This window comes from Cryptomeria japonica, chromosome 6 (genome assembly GCF_030272615.1).
Source record: "Cryptomeria japonica chromosome 6, Sugi_1.0, whole genome shotgun sequence".
Classification (NCBI taxonomy): Eukaryota; Viridiplantae; Streptophyta; class Pinopsida; order Cupressales; family Cupressaceae; genus Cryptomeria; species Cryptomeria japonica.
In genome coordinates, this window is record NC_081410.1 from 677132378 (window position 1) to 677159508 (window position 27131).

At 35.0% G+C, this 27131-nt stretch overlaps 1 protein-coding gene across 1 annotated transcript in view; it reads left to right on the plus strand.

The window, feature by feature from the left end:
* Nucleotides 1-18496: 18496 nt before the first annotated feature.
* LOC131044326 (uncharacterized) overlaps nucleotides 18497-27131 on the plus strand; it is a 72261-nt gene continuing 63626 nt past the window's right edge. Inside the window, 2 exon segments of the mRNA XM_057977628.2 lie at nucleotides 18497-18938; nucleotides 22475-22577. Of these exon segments, the coding sequence (XP_057833611.2) occupies nucleotides 18850-18938; nucleotides 22475-22577 (192 nt within the window). The 5' untranslated portion in view covers nucleotides 18497-18849.

Genomic DNA, 27131 nt, shown 5'->3' on the forward strand with positions numbered 1-27131 from the left:
GATAAGGGAAGAGGAACATAGAGTCAAAAGATTTCTAGGTATGAAAGGCTAAATCATTCAGAAGATTAGATGATTGGACAAGAAGAAGGTTGGCAGCTGATGAGGTATACTTATTTCTTTAATTGTACCGACATCAGTTTTTGAAGTTTGTAAAGATGAATGTTGGATGAAATCTATGGAAGAGGAATTGGATCAGTTAGATAAGGACAACACATGGTCTTGGATGTTATTGGAACTTGGGTTGATTGGTTTGCAATGGATATTTTTAGAAGGAAGGAATTGATTATGTTGAATCCTTTCTCTGGTAGCTAGGATTCTCAGATGTTTTCAAGGACTATTTGGTATGGTTTTTGTTTTATGATTTTACACTATGAGCATGTTCAGATGTGGATTGGACTAGAGATACACGTAACCAAATAGGTTCATCTGGTGAATCTTTCTTTTTTGGGAAGAAGTTAGTTTCATGGATCAGCAAGGAATAGTCATGCACTTCTTTTTTTGTTGAAGCTAAGTATGTTGTTGTTGCTATTAACTGTACACAGGTTCTATGGGTGAAGCATATGTTGAATAATTCAAGGCTGGATTGTAACATACCGGTAGTTATTCATTGTAATAACTCTGCTGCTATTGTCATCCGATATTTTTATCAAGTATAATTCTTTGAAGGAGTTGGTTGAAGACAATGAAGTTAGATTGGTTTGAGGAATCATTTGAGCATTTGAGAGACAGGTTAAGGTTTTCTGCCCCTCCAGAGAGACCTGGTGATGTTATTTGGTATCAGTTTGGTATGCATTATCAGAACTATTGTTTATTCCAGATTGATGTGGTGATGCTACTACTCTAGGGGAGAAGTTAGCCTTGTGATTTAGTGGTTTATGTTTTTGCTTCGATATGTAAGTCAGATTTCTGGCATTGATGTCAAAGGGGGAGAGATATTCATGTGAAAAACATAAGGACTTATATACATTAAGGGGAGAGATATTCATGTGAAAAACATAAGGACTTATATACATTAAGGGGAGAGATACTTATGTGTAGAACAAAGCTTAACAGAGATATCATTCTAAGGGGGATATTATTGGAGGAGCATAATTTCAGATTGGTTGTATCCCATTGGGGGAGTTTGGTTCAAGTCTATGGATGGATTAATTGGTACAAAGATATTTTTTTTTAGAACTTCATTGTCTTATCATGTTGTGGGAGATTGTTGGTTATCTTCCATTGGGGGAGACTTGTTTGGCATTTCTTGGCACTTGGATGTTTTTCACATCTAGTGTTTCCATCAATGCCAAAGGGGGAGATTGTTGGCAATTCAAAGGAATTGATTATGTGTTGCATTGTTGTTTGTCATTGATGATAACACTGGCAACAACGACTACACTAGCTACTTTGGCTGTTTACCGGTATTTGGATTGGTCCCGATAGGTTGTTTGGTTTCTGGTTGGTTTAGATCTGACATGATCTGGTATGCTCCGGTATGTTTTGGTTATGGAATTGGCTTATTCATATTCATGTTCAGTCAGTTGGTTTTGATTTGGTGATCAGATGTTATCCTGTATGCTAGCAAGCTTGGTTTGTTGTTCCGACGAGGGTTTAATCGACAGAGTTATGTTGAAGATCTTTGATCATATGCATAAGTGGTAATTGTACGACTTCTAGTGGAGATTCGAGATGCTGATGGTGATCATGTTCATGACTTAGTGGATTGGGATTATTGCTTTGTCGTGTATGGACCTATATTGGGTCTTGATATTGTCTAGGTTATGGATCGGCTTAATGTAACGTGTGGATTGGACCTCTTGGTGTGTTATGGGATGTCTTATGGGTTGGATATTATTTGTTTGGTCTCATGTTGACTTGGTTGATCATTTGATTATGGGTTTAAGTTATGAATTTATTGTATTATCTTTTAGGTGGCCGACCTAATTATTTAGGTCCTGGGTTGATATAAATATGATGTAAGATCTCATTGTAGATCATGGTATGGAATGTAGGGGATAATGAAAAGGATGTATGCGAGTGAATAATGTTGTAATCATTCATGCAGAGGACTTGGTTGACCATTGGTGATTGAGCTGGGATTGTGGAAGAGGTTTTAGGCCTTCGGTATTGAGCTTAACCAAAACTGTACTCAGGCATGGAAGATGCTATACTTGCAGTTCAATCTTCATTCTAGATTGTTGTTCGATGTTTTATGTAGTCAGTGAGATTCCTTTTGTGATGAGCAATGTGCTCTAGGCTGTTGGCCTTCCTGCATGTGCAAGCCCCTTATTGTAATATTTATTCATCTGATCAGTGGATAGATATTGTGGGTCTCCAATCCCACCGTGGTTTTTCCTCTTTGAGGTTTTCCATGTATAAATCTATGGTGTTCATCTTGGTGATTACATTGTTGCTTATTGTTATATGCTTTTGTGTTTACTAGTTGATAAGTTGTTATATTAATAAGGTTTAATTTCTCCTTTCCGGTAGAACACTGATTCACCCCCCACCCCTCTCAGTGTTCTTGGTTTCCAACAATTGACTATTAAAATAATAATGTAAAATATAGTTATTAGATGCAAATGTGATTATATCTTCCCGTAAAATAATAAAGCAGTTTGTCAATATGTATTAATTTTTCTGAGACACATTATGATACTCATTCTTTAAGACAATTATGACCAAATGACAATATTTATGTTGCATCTTTCTCATATGGTGTTAAATTAAGATGATTGTAAATAAATTTTAGAAACTAGATTCAAAGGGGTATTATATATATATATATATATATATATATATATATATATATATATATATATATATATATATATATATATATATATATATATATATAATGTACTTTTAACAATATCGATCTAGCAACACACATCAAGGTTCATAAAGGGAAGGTCTATCGTAGAAAACCTATTAACTAGTTGGGAAGCAATGAATTGGGTCAAACCCTCTAATCAAAAGTAGCAATGTTTATTCTATATTTTGAGAAAGCATATGATAGGGTTGAATGGTTTTTTTTTTTATCATGGCATTGCGAGCCTTTTGATTTTCCTACCATTTTTTGTCACTTGGTTAAGATCCTAATGAAAGATGGTTCTGTTCGACTTGATATCAAAGGAACATTAACTGAGGATTTTTCTCTTGAAAGGTCAATAAGGCAAGGATGCCCCCTCGCCTTGACCTTGTTTGTCATTGCATCAAATTCTATATATTAATTTCTTAGAGAAACATCCATTTCACCCAAGGTCAAGGGCATTACCCTTCCCACTAGAGAGAGGATCTTTTAAGTATACAATTTGTAGATGATATCTCTTTATTCCTTGAACTGAAGGAAGAGAATATAGACTCCCTCATAAAGAAAATAAACATCTTTTGTGAAGCAAATGGTTTAAAAATTTCTAATTTTAAATTAGTTATGTTAGTGTGGGATGACAAACCCTCTTTGTGGTTTGCAAAATACAACTTCCAGTGGGGGGGGCCTACCAAACAAGTAAGATACCTTGGTATTCGCTTTGCTGTTAATCCATGCCTAAAAGATATGTGGCTTTGGATCAAAAGTAAAATTGATCACAATTTGAGCAAGTGGCACAATAGTCCCTCTCCCTAGTTGGCATAATGCAACTTTGTGAAAAGATACTCTCCTCATATAGTTTATACTACTCCCTAGTTTGGTTATTTAGCAGCTATCAAGTTAATGATATTCAAAAGTAGATAAGAAGATTTCTTTGGTTTGATGGGAAAGGTAAAAATGATACTTAGTGAAATGACAATGGTGTTGTTTGGATAAGAGATTGGAGGGGTGTTAGGCTTAAAAGACCTTAAGTTATAAGAAATTGCACTTCAACCAAGTGGATTTTCGAAGCCCTAGAATGAGATCAACCCTAGAAAGTGCTTGTGTAAAATAACATTGGCCTCTATATTCCCAAGAAATCTAAAAATTGGAAGCATGTTCCTCTCAATGGCTTACGAGCTGGTAACTTTTTGATAGCTCATGTTGGATCCACAACATTTAAAACCATTTAGATAGCTTGGGAGAATGTCAAAATCCTTATAACCCATAATGGTATCATTGTTGACAACAATAGTATTTGTGGAGAGAGATCATATGGTGGAACCTTCTTCACAAGGATAAACCACTTGCTCTCCTCCAAGGATGCTCTACTAGGGAGTGGTGCCTAAAGGGCATCAAGTGCCTTATTGACATTCTTCAAGATACGCAGTTAAAATCTTGGCCCTCATTGAGTCAAGAATTTGATCTTCCTCCCTCTAACTGGAGGGCCTATACTGTCCACAAAGAAGCTTGTTCTTATCTTCTCCTTCCTAAGGATTGTACATGGAGGGCCTATACTGTCCTCAAAGAAGTAGATTCATTAAGTATATAAGTGGGTTGATGGGATTGCATTGAAGAACATGGAAACTAAGCTAATCAATAACTCTCTTTGCAGTAATGTTGATTTAATTAATCATCTTAATAAATCTTGGAAGTTGAGCTTTTCTAACAAAGAATGGAAAGATATTTTTACTAGTCTCCAAAATAATAACATTGAGCCTAAGAAAGCTTGTTTCAAATGGCTTCTTTTATTAAAAATATTACCATGTTAAGCTTTCAATAATGATAATTATAATAATATTTATAGTATTTGTAGGACGCCTGAAAACATTAAGCATATTTTCTTTGATTGCTAAGGAAGTATGGAACCATTTTTGCTCCAAGTTAAGATGTTGGAATAATAATATTGTCTGTTCTAATATATTATTTGGCATAATTTTTTGTATGAAAAAGGTATATAACTTATTTTGGCTTATTTTATCTAATGAAGTTTAATAGAAAATTTAGTTATTGAGGAATGAGGACAAGTTTCAAGGGGTCAAAAGGATGCTTACTAAGTCTTACAAGAGACTCATATCTACTAATGTTGCTATGCAGGTGTCTATAACCTTAAGCATATCTTGATTCAAGTTTGAGAAACTCGTTGAGTACGGAATAGTTAGAGTCAACACTTCAAAAATATCATATAGACATACCTAGGCATATACTAGAGAGGATTACAAGCCTTTTTTAAAAGGGCTACAAGATTTTGTGAAAGAATACAATGAGGGCAAATGAGCAGAAGAGGAACCAAACTTGAAGCAAAGAGCAAAAAGAAAGGAACCAGATATCACATATATCAAGGAAAATGGTCAACCATAAAATTTGTGTACTCAAATGAAGAGATCCCTGACATTGACCCTCTAAATTGGTTTGAAAGACCTTTATCGGTACAATGAAAGAGAAAAATTATGATGAGCCAAGGAGATTAGAATTGTTTTTTGGTTTATATTTAGATATATATCTAAAGATTTGCATGTGCTTATGTATGAGACTAGCTATAAGAAGATATAACCATGTTCATAGAATTATATACGATGAAGAATTTTTTTTATTATTATATCTCAATACATGCATAGGATCTAGTCTATTAGATTGCTAAAAAGCTCTGTGTGGTTACAAAAGTACTTAATTCTTTTTTATTCTTTTAGTGATAGTCTAAAGCTATATATATACACACGCGCACACACACACACACATATATATATACACATATATTTATACACACACATATACACATATATATACATATGTATACATATATATGTATATACATATGTATATACACATATATATATATATTTATACACACACATATACACATATATATACATATGTATACATATATATGTATATACATATGTATACATATATATGTATATACATATATATACATACATATGCATATGTATATGTATATGCATATGTATATGTACATGTATATGTATGTATGTATATGTATATGTACATGTATATGTATGTATGTATATATATGTATATATATCTTTATATATATATACATATACATACATATATACATATGTATATGTATATATACATACACATGTATATGTATGTATATATATGCGTGTACATACATACATATATAGATATGTATATGTACATATGTATATATACATACACACGTATATGTATATATGCATGTATATATATGTGTGTACATACATACATATATAGATATGTATATGTACATATGTATGTATATATACACATGTATATGTACATACACACACACACATATATATATATACACATACATACATACATATATACATACACACACATATATATACATACATATATACATACATGTATATATACATACACACACACACATAAGATCTGTAGAGATACCAAATTATCTTCTATTGTATTGGAAACATGTATATATACAATAAGATAAAAGATAGCCCGTGCATTTTCTAGCAATGACAGGCTCAACAAATTACTAGCTCAATTCTTAAATATACTAGAAGGCAATAACAAATCAAAACAAATGAAAACAAACTATGCATGTGTGGACAATGGTTAAATATGCCAAAATTCCCCCCTTATTACATCATTGCTTTAAAGTACCAATAAGAGAATCTTGAAAACTTTCAAACTTCACACGCGTAAGAGGCTTTGTGAAGATATCAACATGTTGTTTCTGTGTGGAGCAGAATTGAAGTTGAATATTGTTTTGTTGAACATGTTCTCGTATGAAGTGGCAGTCAACATCAATTTGCTTTGTTCGTTCATGAAACACTAGATTACAAACAAGCTTGATAACACTCTGATTATCACAATAGGGGACTGTAGGTTGAGTTTGAGGTACCCCTAATCCTTCCAATATGTGATGTAGACAAACTGTTTCACAAACCATTACAGTTGCTGCATGATATTTTGCCTCTGCTGAAGAACAAGCAACTGTGGGTTGCTTCTTACTTCCCCAAGAAATAGGAGCAAAACCCAAGAAGAAAAATAATTCAGAAGTGGATTCCCTACCATCAATAGAACTTGCATAATCTGCATCTATGTACCCCGTCAAGAATAATTGATCACTCCTTTTACATTCCAAACCATGAATTTCATTGTACCTTGGATAGACTTTAGTACCCATTTTGCAACTTTCTAGTGACACATTTTTGGTTCTTGCATGAATCTTGATAGATAATTAACAACAAAATTGATATTTGGTCTAGCATGTGTAAGGTAAATCAAACCTCTAATCATTTGATGATAGAGAGTTGTATTCATTTGAGGAGTTGTATCAGATGTAGATAACTGCAATCTCGTTCCATAGGCGTAGACATGGGTTTGGAATGCATCATTTTGAACTTCTCGAGTAGTGTCTTGGCATATTTCCTCTGTGACACAAAGATACGGTGATGTGTTTACCATACCTCTAAGCCAAGGCAATAGTGCAGTAGCCCGAGATTTGTCATATCAAAATACTTCTTGAGATCTTTTTTGGTTGTTTTAATCATTACTTCTGAGCTTCTTGTGATAACTAAGTCATCAACATATAAATTAATGATCCTAATATCCTACCCTTGATCCTTGATGTAAATATTTGGATCATATGGATGTCTGGTGTGTTGCCCCCATATTTGGTATACCTAAAATTTTAATTTCAAATCGATCTCAATGTTGAATGAAGATCCAATAGGTGTTTACGCGTAAACAATGAACACACAATCGTAAACAGTGAACACACAATCCAAGGTCGTTGCTAGTTAAAATATGAAAAATGAATGAATTTTGGAAATTACCAAGAATTGAGGGAAACCATTTGATACGCATGTCATTAGCATCATTTTGTATGATGTGGCCAATTTTCGCCTGAACCCAGTTCGTAATTTGTCATATATTAAACCTTCAAATTTTGGTGTCTATCACCCAAAAATGATTAAAGTATATCATCCTAGGATTCTTCATGAGGTGTAAATAATTGTGTGGACCCATTTCCCTACCATTGATGCATGTTTCAAATTTCACGACCTAACTCCCTACCGTTTGAAAGTTATGTCATTTTTCTCAAGCATGTGCATTAAATTTAAAATATTTAAATTATTTTTCAAATAAATAATTTAATATTTTAGATTATTTTTATTCTGGTCATTTGAGGGAAAAAGTTGTCTAAAAACGTCAGTTGCATTCCTCCTTTATTCTCCTCCGTGATCAATGGTTTTCGAGGTCAAAATCACAGTCTTTGAAGAAGAAGGTTAGAAATGCTCACTTTTTGAGCATTCTTAACCTTATTTCTTAACCTTTTGCCAAAATGGTTAGAAATGCTTAGTTTTTGAGCATTCTTAACCCATATTTCTAACCTCTAACAAAAAGGTTAGGAATGCTCCAAAATCAAGAATCTCTAACCTCATTTCTTAACCTTGCGGGCCCCACTTTGTCAAGAAGGTTAGAAATGCTCCATTCTGGAGCATTCTTAACCTCTTCCATAAATTTTAACAAAAAGAAAGAATAAAAAAAAAGGGAAAGAGCTTCAAATTCTAGGTTATGAATGTGTGTTGGATGTAATGAAAAGAAAGTGATTTTCATCCGGTGGTTGCAATGATGGAAGAATATACACATAATGTATTTCACTAGATTTTGGAAATTTGCAGATGTTTGTAATTGGTCAGGTTTTTGACTCCATCATCCCAGCCTGTGCAAAATGGGAACTTTGGAACACGACATTGACACTCAGCACAACATAAAAGATAGTACGATTTTATCATATCTCATACTGACAATTATTGTTGTAGATGTATGCTAGATATGGAGGCATCGACCAAGCATTTGAACCATCTTATGAAAGGTCTCAGAGTGCTGGAAATTCATGGAATAGAATGGCAGATTCGTTGAAGAGTTTTTAAAAAACACTAAAGCAAAACGTAATTGGTAAATATTCAGTCAAATTCCCCCATGCCTTCGCTAATTTCTTACCTATGCAAAATGGGAGCTTCGAACCAGGAGTGAAGATACTTCGGTTTTGTCAAACATTGGAGTTTGAAATGCATCTAAATCGTGGGAGCAAAAAAATAATTATACCACGAGATGTTTGGGTAGATTTGTGTGTAGAATAGGTAACATACTTATGGCATGCGAATTGTCTAACAAAATGCCTTAAAAAGATGTCACCTCATCATGTTGAGAAAAGACTGCAAAGTGAACACTAAATGGGCTTAGCAAGGAATCTCTGCACTGTTCTTCACGAACCTATGCCATCCAACACTATGTTGCTGATTTGCAATTTCTTCACCCTTCGAAAAACAGAGATCAAGACAGTAAGGAAATCGATGACTAATGAGTTCTAATGGATTTGCACGACCAATGAAATGTGTGACAAAGCACCATGTATGATGCAGGATGTAAATGCATAAACAACGTACGTGAATTGTTTGACAGAAAACTCAGGTAGAATGTGGAACATGGACAATGCATGTGAGGTATTTGATAGTAGACTACGTGAAACATAATAATGGAAAAGCTCAGAAATGACATGTGAATTGTTTGACTGAATGCTTTAATGAAAATGGTCTCATTTCATGTAATGATCGTAGGATATACACAATATCAAACTGCAGAGATAAAGGAATTTTGTCATCCGCGGAAGTTACATCCACTTTGGTAGTCATGAGTGCAAAACGTGGAGACATAGAAAATGCACGTAAAGTGTTTGATAGAATGCTTTAAAGAATATGGTCGCATAGGCAATGCACGTTAATGCTTGATAGAATATCTCTGAAATGTCATTTCATGAAATGCATGGATGCAAATATAGAAGATAGGACATGATAAATGAACTATTTGGCAAGGTCCCTCAACGTACTCAATTCGTGGCCCTGAGAGGATATACATTTTAGTTGATTCATTTGACATAATTCCTCATAGATGCATCATCTCATGAGATATATGGTTATGAGATATGTGACACACAAATTTGTTTAAAGAACTACATTAATCAAAATATAATGCAAATCTTGTAACTTTGAGACAAAATTCTCAGAGGAATGTGGTCTCATGGAATGCCATGGTTGCAACATATGTACAGAACTAGGTTAGTTGATAGAAAACCTTGAAGAGACGTTACCTCATGGAGCGCAATGAATATAGTGTGTGCACAAAATAGATTTTGCAAGGAAGCTCTCAAAATTATTTAATTAATGCAACTCGACATTACAAACTTTGTTTGTGTTCTAAGCGGTGAATGAGAGTTGTAGATGTTTTAATCACAAAAACTATAACATTTATGTAATTGAACTGTGAAATCATAAGAAATTCTTTGACAAAATGAATCGAAAAGATGTTATGTCCAGAAATGCTAGGCTTTGTGACTCCAAGGAAGTGTAGGTGTTGATCATGAAGGATATCTAGCTAATGCAGTTGGAATGTGTGCTTTTGGAGGGCAAATGACTACTTTATTTCGACAAGCAATGCACTAATGTATGGACATGTTGTGATCTCAAATGGTTAGATGGCAAGATGATAACAACTTCAGATGAAGTAGATAAAGATGGAGAAGTGCCTCAACATAGCTTATGACTTGGTTCTTCATCAATATTACAAGTTTGAATTTGTATTTTTGTAAAAGTGACTTATGTTACTCATTGTAACTAAAGGTTAGGAAGTTGACTTTTTCCACGCATAAGTGTGTAAGTTATTAACTCTTTGAAATTCATGCAGAAAAGAGTTAGTTATTAACCCAGGATTAAAGTTAGTTACTATGGTGGTTATTCTGGGAAGCCTATAAATAGAAGGCTATTTGCATTGTTGGAAAAAAAAAAGACTTTTTTACAGAGGGGAAAACTCTACTGGAATTCCAGGCTTGTAATGACATTTTGATTTGCACTATGTATAGAAAGGTTTTTGGACTTGTATATTTTCCAAAAGATAATGGATAATACGTCTTAGTTTGTGTGTTCTAAATGTATTCATGTGTTATCATTATTGATTTCTCGTATGTCAAATGGGCAGTCTTTTTATGCATATGTGATTTGTACAATTGATGTGATGATGCACAAGCAACCTTTGGTATCTCAGTTTGAATGTGTTGAAGTATCTTATCTCTGTGTATGTTGAGACTTGTCATTCTTCTTTATCGTCATCTCATGGCTACACATATTACCTTATAAACTCCCCTTGCAATTTGTTGCTAATGTTGAGAAATCTCAGTTGATGGTCGTATGTCTATTGCTGGGGTTTCTATCTTTATTTATTTTTAGTTTTATGTTTTCTCCTTTATGTACTTTCAGGTTAAAAGTACACAAAAATCCTAAATACCCCTATCATACGAGGGAGCTACCCCTCTTAAACGCAGAGGAAGATTGTAGTTTCACTTCAATCTCTCCAACTGTTGGAACGTTTGTCACTCCTCATCGGGCAAACAGGGTCAGTTTCAAATAAACTACCGCAGTGACAAATCTATTTACCAACATGGTGAAACCATTTTGTAGCAGATGTTCATCAATTTTTATATACCAAGCTCTAAGAGTCTGTTTGAGACCATATAGGAACTTGACAAGTGTGCATATATTTTCTTGTTTAACAGGTCTGGTTGAGTCATATAGATCTCTTCCTTAAGGTCTCAATTGAGAAATGCACATTTTACATCCATTTGATATAATTTCCATCCAATTTGAGTAGCTAAAGTAAAAATCATTCTAATTGTTTTAATTTTTGTCATGGGAGAAAATGTTTCCTCATAGTTTATCCCTTCTTTTTGAGCATAACCTTTGGCTACAAGTCTAGCCTTATGTTTATATATGCTACCATCTAGTTTATACTTAGTTTTGAATATCCATTTACATCTAATTTCTTTCTTACCAGGTGGTAGATCAACAAGCTCCTAAGTGTTGTTTCTCATCAAAGATTGATATTTTGCATCCATAGCCTCTTTCCAAGGCTTTGATTGGTGTGCTTCCTAAACATTAGATGGTTCAAAAACATTAACAATTGGATTCATCAAGGCTAGATTTACCTCATTGCAAGCCATGTTGCAAGTCCTCAGACCTAAAGTGGAAGTGTCTAGAACTCCATCTAGCTTTGCATCTCGAATGGTACTAGTGTACCACTTTGGTAAAGGTTTTGTGACATTGGTGGGTGTTGATTGATTATCAACATTCCCATCATTTTTGCCATCCATGTTAAACATGAGAGCACTATCTAAAGTAGGTGATGAGATGGGAGGAGAACTTACATCATTATTATCATAAAAAATTACATCCCTATGAATGTATATCTTCTTTGTATTAGGATCCATTAGGGGATGTGCCTTAGATTCAGTACTATATCCAAGAAGAATACATTTAAGTGATTTTTCATCTAGCTTCTTCCTTTTTAGTTTAGGAATGTGCATATAGGCAGTGCATCCAAAATTTTTGAATATGAGAGATATAAGGTTTTACCCCTGACAATGCTTCTTCCGGACTGATGCCTATAGGAGTTGAGAAAATACAACACCACAGGAGCCTGAAGATCTTCTGCAAGCCGAATAACCTGTTACAAGGAGAAGCAATGAAGCAAAATCTGAAGAACATACAAAACACAGAGAATATGCTCAAAAAGAGAGAGCTCAATATTCACAAAAATATGTAATGTGATTCTTACAATGAAAAGAAAGAACTCAACCTTTAATAGGTCAAGAAACCCTAAAAAGGGAAAACCTAGGTTTGCACATAATAATTAATTAAAACAATTAATTATATGCACCTAAAGTTAGCTTAAGTGTAAAAGAGATAAAAGGAACTTAAATAATTAAACAAAGAATGTTTAATTAATCAAGTAAATACTCGAATACTCTAACACCCCCCCTTAAGCTAGACTTAGGGAGAAGCTAAAACCTAGAACAGCTACTGAAAGCAATAAAGATGGGTCCCGACAACCTGGCCTTCCGGCTGCGTGCCTCTCCACGCCGCCGACCCAGGCTCTGATACCATATAGGAGTTGAGAAAATACAACACCACAGGAGCTTGAAGATCTTCTGCAAGCTGAATAACCTGTTACAAGGAGAAGCAATGAAGCAAAATCTGAAGAACATACAAAACACAGAGAATATGCTCAAAAAGAGAGAGCTCAATATTCACAAAAATATGTAATGTGATTCTTACAATGAAAAGAAAGAACTCAACCTTTAATAGGTCAAGAAACCCTAAAAAGGGAAAACCTAGGTTTGCACATAATAATTAATTAAAAAAATTAATTATATGCACCTAAAGTTAGCTTAAGTGTAAAAGAGATAAAGGGAACTTAAATAATTAAACAAAGAATGTTTAATTAATCAAGTAAATACCCGAATACTCTAACACCCCCCCTTAAGCTAGACTTAGGGAGAAGCTAAAACCTAGAACAACTATTGAAAGCAATAAAGATGGGTCCGGCAACAAGGCCTGATCAGGTACCCAAATACAATGAAATCTCTATGAAACGGAGACAAGGGAGAAAACCCAGTGGGAAAAAAACTCCTCTCCAAAAATAGATAAAAGAACACCACTGAAGCATGAAGAACATGCAAACTCTGTTGAAGAATAACTGCTGATCTGAAGAACATCCACTGAACTAGAACATGACCAGGTAGAGAAGACTGTAATCTGCATGAGTGCCCTCAAATGACACTACTCGAATCAGGAGGCAAACAAGGCAAAACAACTGAAATCGAAGATATAGATGGCATGAGAAACCAAAGCCTGAAGAGATCAATCGAACCACGAAAGCATTAGAACCAACAGGATAAACCTCCCCATAATGCGAAAGTGGGAGAGGGACAGGAACGCTGAAAAGGACTGCCAAAAACAGCTGCATGACGAAGAACCAAGAACATCAAAGGTGCTAAGACACATCATCATGAGGTGAATGTCATGGAAGGAACACTCACTTGACAAAGGAAGATGGCAAACAAAGGCAAACATCAACCCCCTCATGGCACTTGATCAACAGTGCATGTACAACGAGACACAAGATATGCAAGATTCCAAGTAAACAATGCATGATGGCACTTTATCTCAGTGCGTTTGCATAATTACAAGCTACAATGATAAGAAGACTGGAAATAGAAACGAGAATCAAAACAAAGACACCCTACTCAGAAAAGAGATCCCAGGACCTGAAACAACCACGATATCCACTAGAGTGCTGAAAAGCAAAAAACTGAATAAAATATGCATGGAGAAGAAGCTAGGAATAAAACCCTTTTTTCTGGAAAGTACACAACACAAGCTTTCCAAAAATATAAAGTTTTTGAAAAACGGAGTTCGGATGCTCATTCTACGTCTCCCAGAGTGCAAAAAAGAGACCTCACTTTGACTGTTAAAAAACACAGTCAAACAACAAAATTGGAAAAAATTACCAACACCATGAGGTCGGCCTCGGAACCAGCTTTCCGACGCCTATTTGTTCGCCAAAATCCGACTCCGTATGCCCAAGATGGGCCAAAAAACCAAACCCCCCCAGAAAAAGCCAAAAAAGGGGGTCTGGTTGCTTGTTGTCGGTCTAGTGGCCAGTGGGTGGTGCACCGGTGGCGGCCGGGCGGAGCTCCGGTGGCTGGGCGGCGGCCGGGTGGCGAAGCGGTGGCCGATCGGAAAAAAGGGCCGGGGAGAGGCGGAGCCATGCGACTGAGCAGCGGGGGCTAGGGTTGAGCGCGACATGGTCGGCGGCGGGTGCCAGGGTTGAGCGCAGCATGGTCGGCGGCGGGCTGGGCGGTGGGGAACAGGTAGCGGCCGACGGGAGCAGATAGCCGCCGGCGGGGGCCGGAGACCGGGAGCTGCATGGTCGGCGGCGGCTGGAGAAATGACGGCGGTGGCCGGAGAAGGACGGAGGGGCCGCCGGCGAGGGCCGCAGGGGCCGGACTGACAGGTCTGACAGGCCTGTCAGTCCGGTACCCTGCGGTACCCACAAAAAATGTGCCCCGAAACAAACCTCCCTTTTTTTTTTTCACTTTTTTGAAAGAATTTTTTTTTTAAAAGCAAATTTCGGCCTGCATGCCATAAAAAGGCAAATTTTTAATTTTTTTGAAATTTTTTTCTCGATCTGCGTGCCAAGGCCGTACGCCCTGTATTTGAGAAAAAAATGCTCCCAGAGGCTCAGGAACCAAAATAGGTCAAATTTTATATGACCATAGGGGTTTTCGGGCCTTCTGAGCACGATGGTGAGGTCCGTTTAGGCCCAAAGTGCTCAGAAAAAATCTCAAACCCTAAGTACATAAAAAATTCCTGAAACCCCAGATCTGCTTCCAAAGCAAAAATTCTCAAAACAAGAACAGGAAGCTGCAGATCACCGCTCTGATACCATATAGGAGTTGAGAAAATACAACACCACAGGAGCCTGAAGATCTTCTGCAAGCCGAATAACCTGTTACAAGGAGAAGCAATGAAGCAAAATCTGAAGAACATACAAAACACAAAGAATATGCTAAAAAAGAGAGAGCTCAATATTCACAAAAATATGTAATGTGATTCTTACAATGAAAAGAAAGAACTCAACCTTTAATAGGTCAAGAAACCCTAAAAAGGGAAAACCTAGGTTTGCACATAATAATTAATTAAAACAACTAATTATATGCACCTAAAGTTAGCTTAAGTGTAAAAGAGATAAAGGGAACTTAAATAATTAAACAAAGAATGTTTAATTAATCAAGTAAATACCCGAATATACCCGAATACTCTAACAATGCCATCAAGGGCTCTGGTTGTGCACAATTCAAAAGATAAACTACATTGTGTACAACTTTAGCCTAATATGCATGCTCTAGTTGAGAATATTTCAACATACTTTGAACCATTTGCAGGATGATGCGATTTCTTCGTTCAATAACTCCATTTTGCTGAGGTGTGTATGCTGCAATCAATTGATGCCTAATCCCATTTTCCTTGAGGTACATAGAGAATTTTGTGCTGGTGTATTCCCCCTCTCAATCTGAGCAGAGAACATGAATATGATGATTCGTATTTTTCTCTACAAGAGTGCGAAACTCTTTGAAGTAGGGAAAAGCTTCATCTTTATGTTGCAAGCAATATACTCACATTTTTCTTGTGTGATTATCAACAAACAATTGAAAGTACTTGCATCCTTTATGACTAGGTGTCATAGGGATACACAAATTAGTATGCAACATCTGCAAAGGTTGTCTGACATGATGCTCACTTGGATAGAAAGGTTCTCTATCTTGTTTTCCAACAAGACAACTAGAACAAACATCACTTGTCTTCTCAAGTGATGAAAGCCCTTTGACCATGCATTTCTGACTAAGTTTTAGCAAGTAGTGCTCAAATGACCAAATCTACGATGCCAAAGCATAGCAAAGTCATTGTCCTTAGTCACCAAGACTTGGTTATTAGTAGTCGTATCAAGCCTAAACATTCTACCAATCTCAGTAGCACTGGCAACAACTTTTACTTTTTAGACTTGTCTTTGATTAGACATATCTTTTTATCTTGACTTGTCTTTGATAAGACTCATCCATGGTCAAATTGTTCAAGTCCTTCATTTCTTCTATGACATATACTTTAGAATTGAATCTCAGGAAGAGACCTCAATATCTTTTAAACTATTGTTTATTCTTCTATGTCTTCACCAAAACACCACATGTATTAACTATTTCATCTTCTTGAAGTAGATATGCTATGATGTTTTCTTCATGCAAAATCTTCAGGCTTTCAAATTCCCTTCTATGGGTTTGGAGTTTTTCTTTCTTCACTTTGGTGTCTCCTTCATAGATGTTTCTCAATTTATTCTATATATCCTTCATAGATTTGCAATGCATCATATTCACAAGCTTTAATTCCATTAATCCACATAAAATTGAATTTTTCCTCTTGCATTGTTTTCACTTGCCTTCTTGCTTACTGAATCCATTGGGGGAGTTGATGAAGCTCTATATCTATTTACTACAAATTGCCAAATTTTAAAACCCAGGGTATTTATATGTCTCAATTCTTAGGCTCCAAAAAGCATAGTTTGTTCCATCAAACAATGGAGATTTGTTTGAAGAGAATCCTTCTTGTCCACCCATGTGTGCTCTTTTAGATTATTAGTTAGTTATACATGACAATTTTTCAATAGGTGAGACTAATGCCTCTTTAGGTATTTATCCATTCCTTTAAGAAGCTTTTCTCTCATTGAGAGTGTGAAAAAATTTGGAGATTAATAGTAAATTCTATCACTATCCATAGGAGGTGTTATTGGCCACATGGAAGTAAGGAGAAATGTTATACCTATATTATGTTTATATTTTATATACATAATTCTATAAGTATTTTATTATGAAATGATTCTTTATGGGTTTTTGTATCTAGAAGGGGTTTTCCATGTATATATTGTGTAATGTGTTGAATATGTGTATATTGTAATTCTCATTTTAGTTGTATCTTATAGTTGTTTGTGATGATTATTAACATAAAATCCCAATTTATAACACTTGCCTAACTTTACATACAAACCAAAGTGGTGGCAAAAAGTAGAGGAGAAAAATGCGTATCCTACAGTTTTTTCTTTTTGTTTTATACCACTTTGCACACACGTTTATGTTTTCAAGGGGCTCTTCTAGAATGAACTAAATCATACACATGTTTATGTTCTTAAGTGGTTCTAGGTACTAAAAGGCCTTGAGTTATGCATTTAGAATTGTGTATAAAGACATTATTTTAGTTCATTTTAATCATTGAAATACACATAAAAGAGTATCAAAAGAATACACATCTTTACTCTTTTTACGCAAATTATTCACTTTTCCATAGTTATTAGCATCACACACTAACAACAATCAACAATCAACATTCATTATCAAAGAACATTACCAAGACATATTCAAATACTTTCACTCATGTGCTTGCATCAAGCTTCAACAAGATGTAGTGATTAGTTCAACCACATCAATTACCACCACTCACATTGATATCCATTACCATACTTTATCTCTCTTTACTATTGTTAACTCAATCCCAATAGCTAGCTAAAGGGTTTAAGAATTTGATCGCTTCAATCCTAGGACATCAAGCTCCCAATGGTACTCCTTAATGCCAAACTATTTTCCTTATTCAAATATACATTAAGGGACATTCTTGAAGTATCAAAATCTATTTATTTTAAGAGAAAAATTGTATCATTAAGACATAACTATGCTTGCTGGATTATATTGTAGTAACATGATTGCATCATAGGATATCATATTCTTATATCTAAATTGTGTCAACTCTATGAGCCACATTTTAATCTCAATTCTTAATTTATAGATCTTTATAATAGTGATATAGATTACAATCCACATCATATTAATTTTAAACTAAAACCCTAATATCTCCTAATTTCATTTAAACAAATATATAATATTTATCTAAATTAATATCTCAATTTTAAAATCAATTTTCCGTTGTAAGATGCACAATATATTCCCTACATTATGATAATAAAGGGGATTAATCATTAAATTAAAACTCTAGCTCTATTTAATTAGATACTTTCCTTCAATCAAACGCAAACTGTTTACCTATAACATGGATCAAGTCAATTATACATATAGAACTCTTAATTTTGAAAAAAAATGTACACAAATGATTGAGTAATCAAAGGTTAAAATCACAGATTAAAATCACACGTTATGATTCATCGTTCAAGATTAAATGGCGAGGGGAGAGATACCAAGTCTAATGCCAAGACCGAGCAACAACATATATTCGAAAGTCATCTGTCCTAAAGAACATTAAAAAAACTAAAGTCATGTTCAAATGATGGCATCTCACTGATCAAGGCGCAAAGCATGCTGGGATAACTTCGGTTTCACAAAAGCTAAACATCGCCAGGGCATAATTTCCATCCGTATAGATATGGAAATGTTTCTAAATGATGTCGATAGAAATCTTGTGACCCTCGATTCGCGTGTCCCTGCCCTCAATTTGACATATATAAGTTAACATAGCGGTGATTACTACTACGAGGCCGACGCACTTTGAGGAAATTACAGAAGCTGCTGCAAGCAAAGGCAAATAAAAATGTCACAGCATTTGGTTTTACTGCTGCTATTCTTATTCGGTACATGCTGCATTGGAGGCTCATCATCCTCATCCTATTATCACCGAGCGTGAGTGGTTACTGTGACTCTTGTTTGCTCTTTATCTTTTCAGAGATTATAAATGCATTGCCCATTTCATAGATACAATGGCAATCAAAGGATTGTACTTGATTAAAACACATAACATAGATCAGCTTCTACCCAATTCATATTTATGATTAATGAAGTTTAAAATACAACGTTTCAGATCATATATGCAATGCATATTATGGGATTTTCACATGGATTCTAAAGCAGAAGAAAGTTTAACTTCAACCTAATTCATAGTTATGACTATGGTGTTTAAAATGTAATGTTGTATTATTAAACTATGTTTTGAATACCAGATCCTAGATGCATTGCCTACTATAGTTTTTCAGACTTGTTTTCAAAAACATAACATAGTTGAGCTCCTGCCCAATTCATAGTCATGATTGTGATGTTTCAAATAAAATCTCTTAGACGATTTTAGTAAACCATGTATTGAATAACAGATCATAGATGCAGTGCTCCTTATAGGATTTTATACTTGAATTCAAAAGCATGTCATGGTTCAGCTTATAAGCGATTCATTATTTCATGATTATGATTGTGTTGAATGTGACGATTTTAATGATTTTAGTATTAAGCAAACATATGATTAATAAAAACTGTTAAAACTAAAAGTGTATGATTGTATAGACACTTTTAACCTTTTGACTGTTTAGTGTTAAGCATTTTCAATTCAATTCATTTTAAGCACTGTTTGTCTCTACTGTTTTTTGCTTTGAATTATCTAGGCCATTAAAAAATTCAACCGCCCTATGCACCCCATGTTTGAGTTTTAATCTCATCCCTTCAAATTGTCAGACAGAGGAAACCGAGGGGCGCGAGGATGGGAATGGAGGTATTCAGAGGTCTTGGAATGTGAAATATATCAATCTTGAATTTTTTTCCCCCATGAATTTTATGTTCAAGAAAATAATGCTTTCTAGATCTTTTCCCTTAAACAAGGGAATACTACAATCGAGGGCCAACTTTAGGTCATGAATGTGCTGCTGTAATCTAGGAATCCAGAATTATTGAAGAATTTGCTAAATTTATTTTGAGCTTCTGTTTCTTTGGAAGACATCTAACTGCAGGAGGATTCTCCCAGGCTTACAATTGTAAAATTCTAATAGTCCATCTTCTGTGTTTCTGACAAGAGGGGTTTTCCTACCCAGTTCAGTGTTGGCTTGAAGGTACTCATTTCAAGTTGCCACCCTTGGTCAAGGTACAAGAGTTTTTTCATTATTTTTATTGGATTTGGCAGGATGTGGTGGTGATTGACATCAACAGCGATAAGAGATCAAAGTTAAGGTCTGAAGGATAATATTGCTTAAGAATGGAATAAAGTAGAATTGTTCCCGACTCAAACAGATATATATGGGTGTTTCCAATGATAGGATGCAAACTATGTAGTGTCAGATGGACTGGAAAGTACATGATCTGAAAATTGGTTATGGTATGGTCATGGAAATGGAGAAAAACATTCCTTTTGATTATTTTTTTATTTTATAAATTAGCTACAAATCTGATTGTCGTTATCTTCTTGAAGAAACAAGGGTTCCCTTCCTACCTACTGGAAATATTGATAAGCAGTATGAGGATCGTGGTTGGGGTTTTGACACGATGAGCACACCTGCAAAATGCAATTAATAATTTGAAGTTTTTCTTTTAAGCCACCAAATTCGATAGTTACCTTGAGATGTGGGGCATCATGTAATTTTATGGGAATGGGGATGCCATTTAAATTAGGGTATGCAAGTGAATGAATAAGGATGCAGCTATTTTATATACAAATGTAATAACCATTAATTGTAGATTTAGGAACAGGGATGGGGATGTGGTCCATGTCCCTATAATGGAGTTTCTCGGTAACTATGCCAAATTCATGTCCTCATGCCCATTCACCCTTAATTGACCTAATAGATAGGTTAATACATATATCGATGATTCAACTTTGGGAAGGCTTGAGGGAAACAATTCAAAAATGCTTGGAAAGACTCGAGTAAAATAATTCAGATCAGGAAACTGGCTATTGCGATGGGTATGGCTGAAGTCTTGAGCACAATAGTTAAATAAGAATAGAAACACGAAAGACAGAAAGGAAACTTCCTAAAACTAACTAAAGACGAAAGACAAACAAAAGTTTCCAAATACTAACTAAATGACTAAGATGACCATTATATCAATATTACAATATTACTATTCTTTGTATTGTTTGTCCTACACTTCTCTCCTTGATGTACCATCTCTTAAACATCTGCATTTCATAAAAAAAATTTGATTTCTCCTTATTGCTTCCATTTCTAATGGATAAATGCCTGTTTTGAACAAACATTATTGTAATGTTCACCTTTAATTTGTAAAGGCCTCGAAGCTTTGAACAAGTGTTTTGTAAATTTTGTCAAATAATTTCCTAAATGTATTGCCATTGTATCTAACTACAATTTGCTTTCATACAAATGTGGTTCAGGATAAGCTTTTTATTGTTTTCTAATTCCACGTTTCTGCTCCCCTGTGTTTGATGGGCAAAAAGGGATAAGCTTTTTAGATTGTCTGGTTTAAACTTTAACGTAATATACCTTAAGTTTCTTGCTTCTACTATCTACTTAGAAGATCTTTGCTCTATAATTATGTTGAGATGCATTTTACAATGGCATCAAGGACCATTATATTGTGACCATGTTGAAAAAAGTATTTAGAGTCGACATTTATTTAAAAGAAAACAAAAACTATAAAATTTCTTTCAAGGAAATAAAATAGCTCCAAACTGACCCTGTATATAAAAGCTAAACTGAAACACAGTCCACATGTATCTGAAAAGCACAGGCAGCGTATATTTAAAAAACCAAAAAGAAATTATTACTATAAAATAACTCTAAGTAAATAAAAATAAAGTAATTCTTAAATAGTTCTAAAGTAAAACAAAATATCTCCTTTGTAAATAAAAAACTATAGAATAAATCTTAAGTGAAATAAAATAAAAATAACACTTCAGTAAATAAAATAATTACATAAAAATGACTCAACAAAATAATTCTTAAATAAATAAAATAGCTCTAAAGTTTAAACTCTCATTTTTAGTTAGATGTATTTAAGATATCTATACTAATATAGTGTAGTCTATGTAATGTTGCTTTTATAATTATCTTTTTGTCAAGGAAAGCACTTATAATGTGTTTAATATATATAAAATGTCACTCCTGACATATTGTGAGCTGAGTGTAAGGCATTCGAATGGCTCATTAGCACAGAAAGGAGTGACGGGATAAATTAAGCATACTTGATTATTCTATGTGAGGAACATACTGGCCATATGCTATTTACTGTATAGAATTTATTAAAGTTTACTTTTTGGTTATTGAAAAAATGCTGTCTGTTTTGAAATAACCATGAATTGTCCACCCTGTTTCTGCTTAGAGAAGCTATTTTATGGGAAGTCAATTTTTTTCATGTCAAGACTCATTTAATTTAAGTTATCAACACTTTTTATGTTTTTTTTACTGTTTAGTTATAATATGACTAGAAATGATCTGGTGCAGTTTCCCTATTATAGAGCCAGATGCTGGGCATACAAAGTTAATCCTTTCAAATGAAGGATTGGATGTGATTTCCAGAATAACAAATCCTATTGCAGTAGTTGCGGTATGTATGTTTACCGTGTTTTCATAAAATTTTACCGATACATAAATATTCTGTATTTTTTATAAAACCTGGAATTGTTTTGAGCTTTTTGATGGTTTAATATTTGGATCTCTTGATCAAGAGTTTGCTTCAATAGGATACATGGAAAATTAGATGGAGCTTGGAGGAGGGAGGAAACTCTGGCTTGTAAACAATGAAACCATTTTTTTGCAAAAAATTATAGGTCCATAAAACTCGGGGGCAAGTTTTTGATGATTCTTTAGCTTCAAAGATAACTTCTTGTATGGTTGTAGTAAAAGCAAGACAATGTCATTGACGACGAATGTGTACATTGAATGGTGTTCGTTAGCTTGCTACTTCATGTGTTTCTGTGATAGGTGCAAGTTGTCATTGAGGGTACAAAGAATGATGTCATGCGTGTGAAGGATGGAATCTGTTGATGTACCTTCAAGCTGCTAGATATGTATGTTTGGAGAGGGTTCCAATTGACCATACATAGCTTGATATGGTGTCATCTTGGCTTTTGTGTGAACTACTATTTAGCTGATGGTAACCATTTGGCCTAATGATGTTGTTGATCAAAAGCAAAGCAATGTGACTAGGTCTCCAAATGTTTATTGACAAATTTGGTTTGGCTATGGGTTTGGGGGTGATATGTAGTACTCACTTTAAGTTGGGTACCTTGGTGTTGGAAGAGTTCTTGCTATAATTGACTAGTGAAAATTGGTTTGTGATCATTGACAATGGAAGTAGATATGCCATGGAGGTGAAAGATTTGTCAATGAAGGTTTTGGCAACAATGGAGGTAGAATGGGTGGCTAAGGCACAAAAAATGGGTATGTATTTGGAGATGCAATTGACCACCATTGAGTGATTGATTTCCCAAAAGACTTTGGAAGGCCTTCGATGAAATCCATGGAAATACTTGTCCAAAATTTGATAGGTATAAGCAATGGTTGTAGTTGGCTAGCGATTGTAATAGTTCTGCCTTTGTTGCATTGATAGATTTTGCAAATTGCCACAAATTGCTTGATGTCGTTTTTCATACCTTCCTAGAAAAAAATATAGTGAAGTTTTCAATGTATTTTGAGGAACTCAAAGTGACAAATAGAGGGGGTGGCATGGCATTCAGACAAATAATTATATTGCAAAGTCAACTGGTAGGCCAACATTGAATGACCTTTATATCACCAATATGATCCACATAATTAATAATTGGGCTTTGGAGAGGGACGAGTGGACACTTGTTGGATGAGGTGTTGAGTGCGGCAATCTTGTTGACATTCCTAATGTATGTCGTTGAGCCAAGTTGATGTGGGTGATGACAAAGCACTTAGAGCAGGCTTATCTTTGCCTTGATGCTATAAGGCATTTGCTTACACTATCTTGGCCTATTTTGTTGGTAATTTGATAGTCAAAACCCAAAAAATTAGTGACCCACTTCTTTTGCTCTAGAGAAGAGAATTGTTGGTATAGAAAGTATTTGAGGTTGTGATGGTTACTTTTATTGCAAAAGTGTTTGCTAACAAGATATGGATGCAATTTGTGGATGACATGAAGAATAGTGATCATTTTCTTCTCATAGGTGGAATGAGCAATATTTCTGCTAGTCAAGGCCCCTTATTGCATTAAAATAGTATTCATTCCAAAGCCTAAGGTGACACTTTCAATGATGAAAGTTTTGGAGAAGTCAAGCATCGCAAGAATTGGAGTTGTGTAGATTGTTTTCTTAAGCATCTCAAAGGCCACTTTGGTAGTTGGGGACCCCTAGAATGAAGCCTTTTTTAGCATGGCTGCAAGGGGGTGCCAATTTTTTCATAGTCCTTGAAAAATTTGTTGTAATATCCAATGACGCCAAGAAACCCATAAAGGCTTTTTAGTACTGTAGGTTTGGCTCTTTTTGTATGGTTTCAATCTTTGCAAGATCCACCTTAACTCGTTTACAAACAATATGATCAAGGTACTCAATCTTAGTTTGATCAAAGAAACATATAGAGTGTTTGACACATAATTGGTTAGCAATAAGGATTTAAAGAACATGGTCTAGGTGCAATTATAAATAAGGGTATCATCAAAGAAGACTATGATGAATTACTAAAGGAATGGGTAGAAAATCTTATTCATCAAACTCCGAAATGTGAATAGTGCATTTGTGTAATGACCACCCTTGATTTTTTTTGCTTTTGATATAATTGGAACAAGATATACTAATGCTGAATGTTAGCTTCAGATTACATGCATGCGACTTAAACCAAAATATGCAATTGCCTTTAAAGATAAACAAACTAATTGAGTATGGAATGTCCGCACCAACTCAATTCAGTACAATAACATAAATTAGAAAATGAGCATGCAACTATCTAAATGAGTGGGGGTTTGTCACCAATGTCGCTATGATGAAAGCTAAGATATGTAGTAAGCATGAAATTACAATGTAGCAACCCAACTAGAAACATTTAGAGGATGAAAATCGATTACAATCTTACATCTAACATACCCAGTTGTTGGTAAGTGAAAATAACATACATGCAACAACAATACCAGCAAATGAGGGTTTTCAAACCCTAGCTGCCTACACCAGGAAGAACTCCAAAATGGACGACTAGAAGTTTGAATGAGTAATAGCCCCACAAACCAGTTATAAACCTCTGCAAACTCCTTGAAGATGTACAACCAGCCTTAGAGGGAACGGCCAACAATGATCAGACCCACAAATATGCAATCAATTCTGCAAAAACTTCTCAATTAGCCTTCACAAATGGTCGTTAACACTCTATTGTCCAAAGAACTGAAAATATCAGCACTATTGAAGCTCCACTGTGATCTCTGTGTGAAATCACCAAGTTATCCTCTAGATTGTGTCTTTCAACAACGTGAAGAATGTTAGCTGCAAGGGTTTCTGTTGTCACAAACCAAGAAGAAGAAGCAACAACTCCTTCAGAATCATAAGCATAAACAATATCCAATTCATCAGCAACCAAGCATGCTGAAAATGAACTCTTAAGAGTCTTTTATAACTTTCCTAGGAGAGCTCACACACTTTTCCAACCAATGTGGGATAAATAGATACACTTTTTTTTTCATATTCAAGTCTCCAAGTATTTCTAGTGAAAGGGAACTTTTAATTTTTAAATAACTTTTCCCTTTACTTAAGTTCCCACATTAATAAAGTTAAATATTTAATTTAACTTTATAACTTAACTTTATTGTTAAATAAATTAATAATCGCAAGCGATTATTAAAATCTCCAATCAAAATCAACACTAACATCAATAGGATATTATTCATGAGTTCTCTGTCGACCCAAACTTGGCTCAGCTAACTTACTATAAATAGTAAGTATCCCCAAAAACACACCAAAACACCTTAGAATCGCTTGCAACTAAAACTGTCTAGGCCAAATATCCTCAAGTCCCTTAAATGTCCTGGTTATCCTATGGGTACATGGAGAAATAGGCTAACGGCAACGTCATACAACATGTGTTAGAAAGGGGGCATCACAGTCCGACCTTCTCGATATTGCTTGACCTTAAGCAATTTCAATGCAGCCCCAAGATCACTATGCTGAACCAAATTGAAACTGAGTATGATCCTAGGGTCCCAAGTCAACCTAGGAGATCTATAGCACCAACCCCTGAAAGAACTGCCCTGTTGGATGCCAACACAAGAGACCTCTTGATAACAACTAGCAAGCAAAGCAATCAAATATTGCACCATCTCTGTCAACTCCTCAGGAAATTTCTCTCTGATAAAAGTAAACTGGAACACCATCAGAGTAAACCCTAGTAAGCCAACATTGGCTTCTTCATCCTCAACTATTGAACTGCAAACTCAAGTGATCCCAGGGTTCCAAATCAACCTCAAAAAGGAACCACCATGTTGACGCTGCGCTACTCTGATATAATCATAGACTGAAACTTTGCTATCATGTGCAAGCCTTTCACCAATGTATGCACCCGAATCTCTTATGTCATTAAGCATACTTAGCATGAAATGGGGAATAGTTTTCATCGTATCTCCAAATGTAATCATTTACATCTCTTCACAATTTTCAGCAGCAACAAGTCTAAAAATCTGATTTATACTCACTTCCTGAATGCCTTTGCTCTCATGGATTGGTAAATTCTCATCAACATCCAATTCCCAAGTGCTGTAGAGATTATTATGTGCACTCAAATGCATACAACTAGTTGTTATCATCACTGCATGATCTGAAAATTCAATGATTAGCATCATTGGAGAACTTTAATACATTGAAATGTGAGATGGAGGCCAAGGAACCAAATCTGAAAATTCATTCCCAATTGGTTGCAGGCTGCTAGAATATGGCTCATTCAACAAATATAATGCTTTCTTATTGGTTAGAGAGAGAGTGTGATCGTTTGCTAACCATTTAACTGTCAACTCTTCAATGTTATGACTCCCATGTTCATTCAAGCTTCTTGGTATATCCATACGAACAAGAACTTGGTATACCTCATGCTCCTTAATGCAAATTTCAAATAACAAGGGAAGTTCATACCTTGTGAGAAACTTGAAACAATGAAGACATCC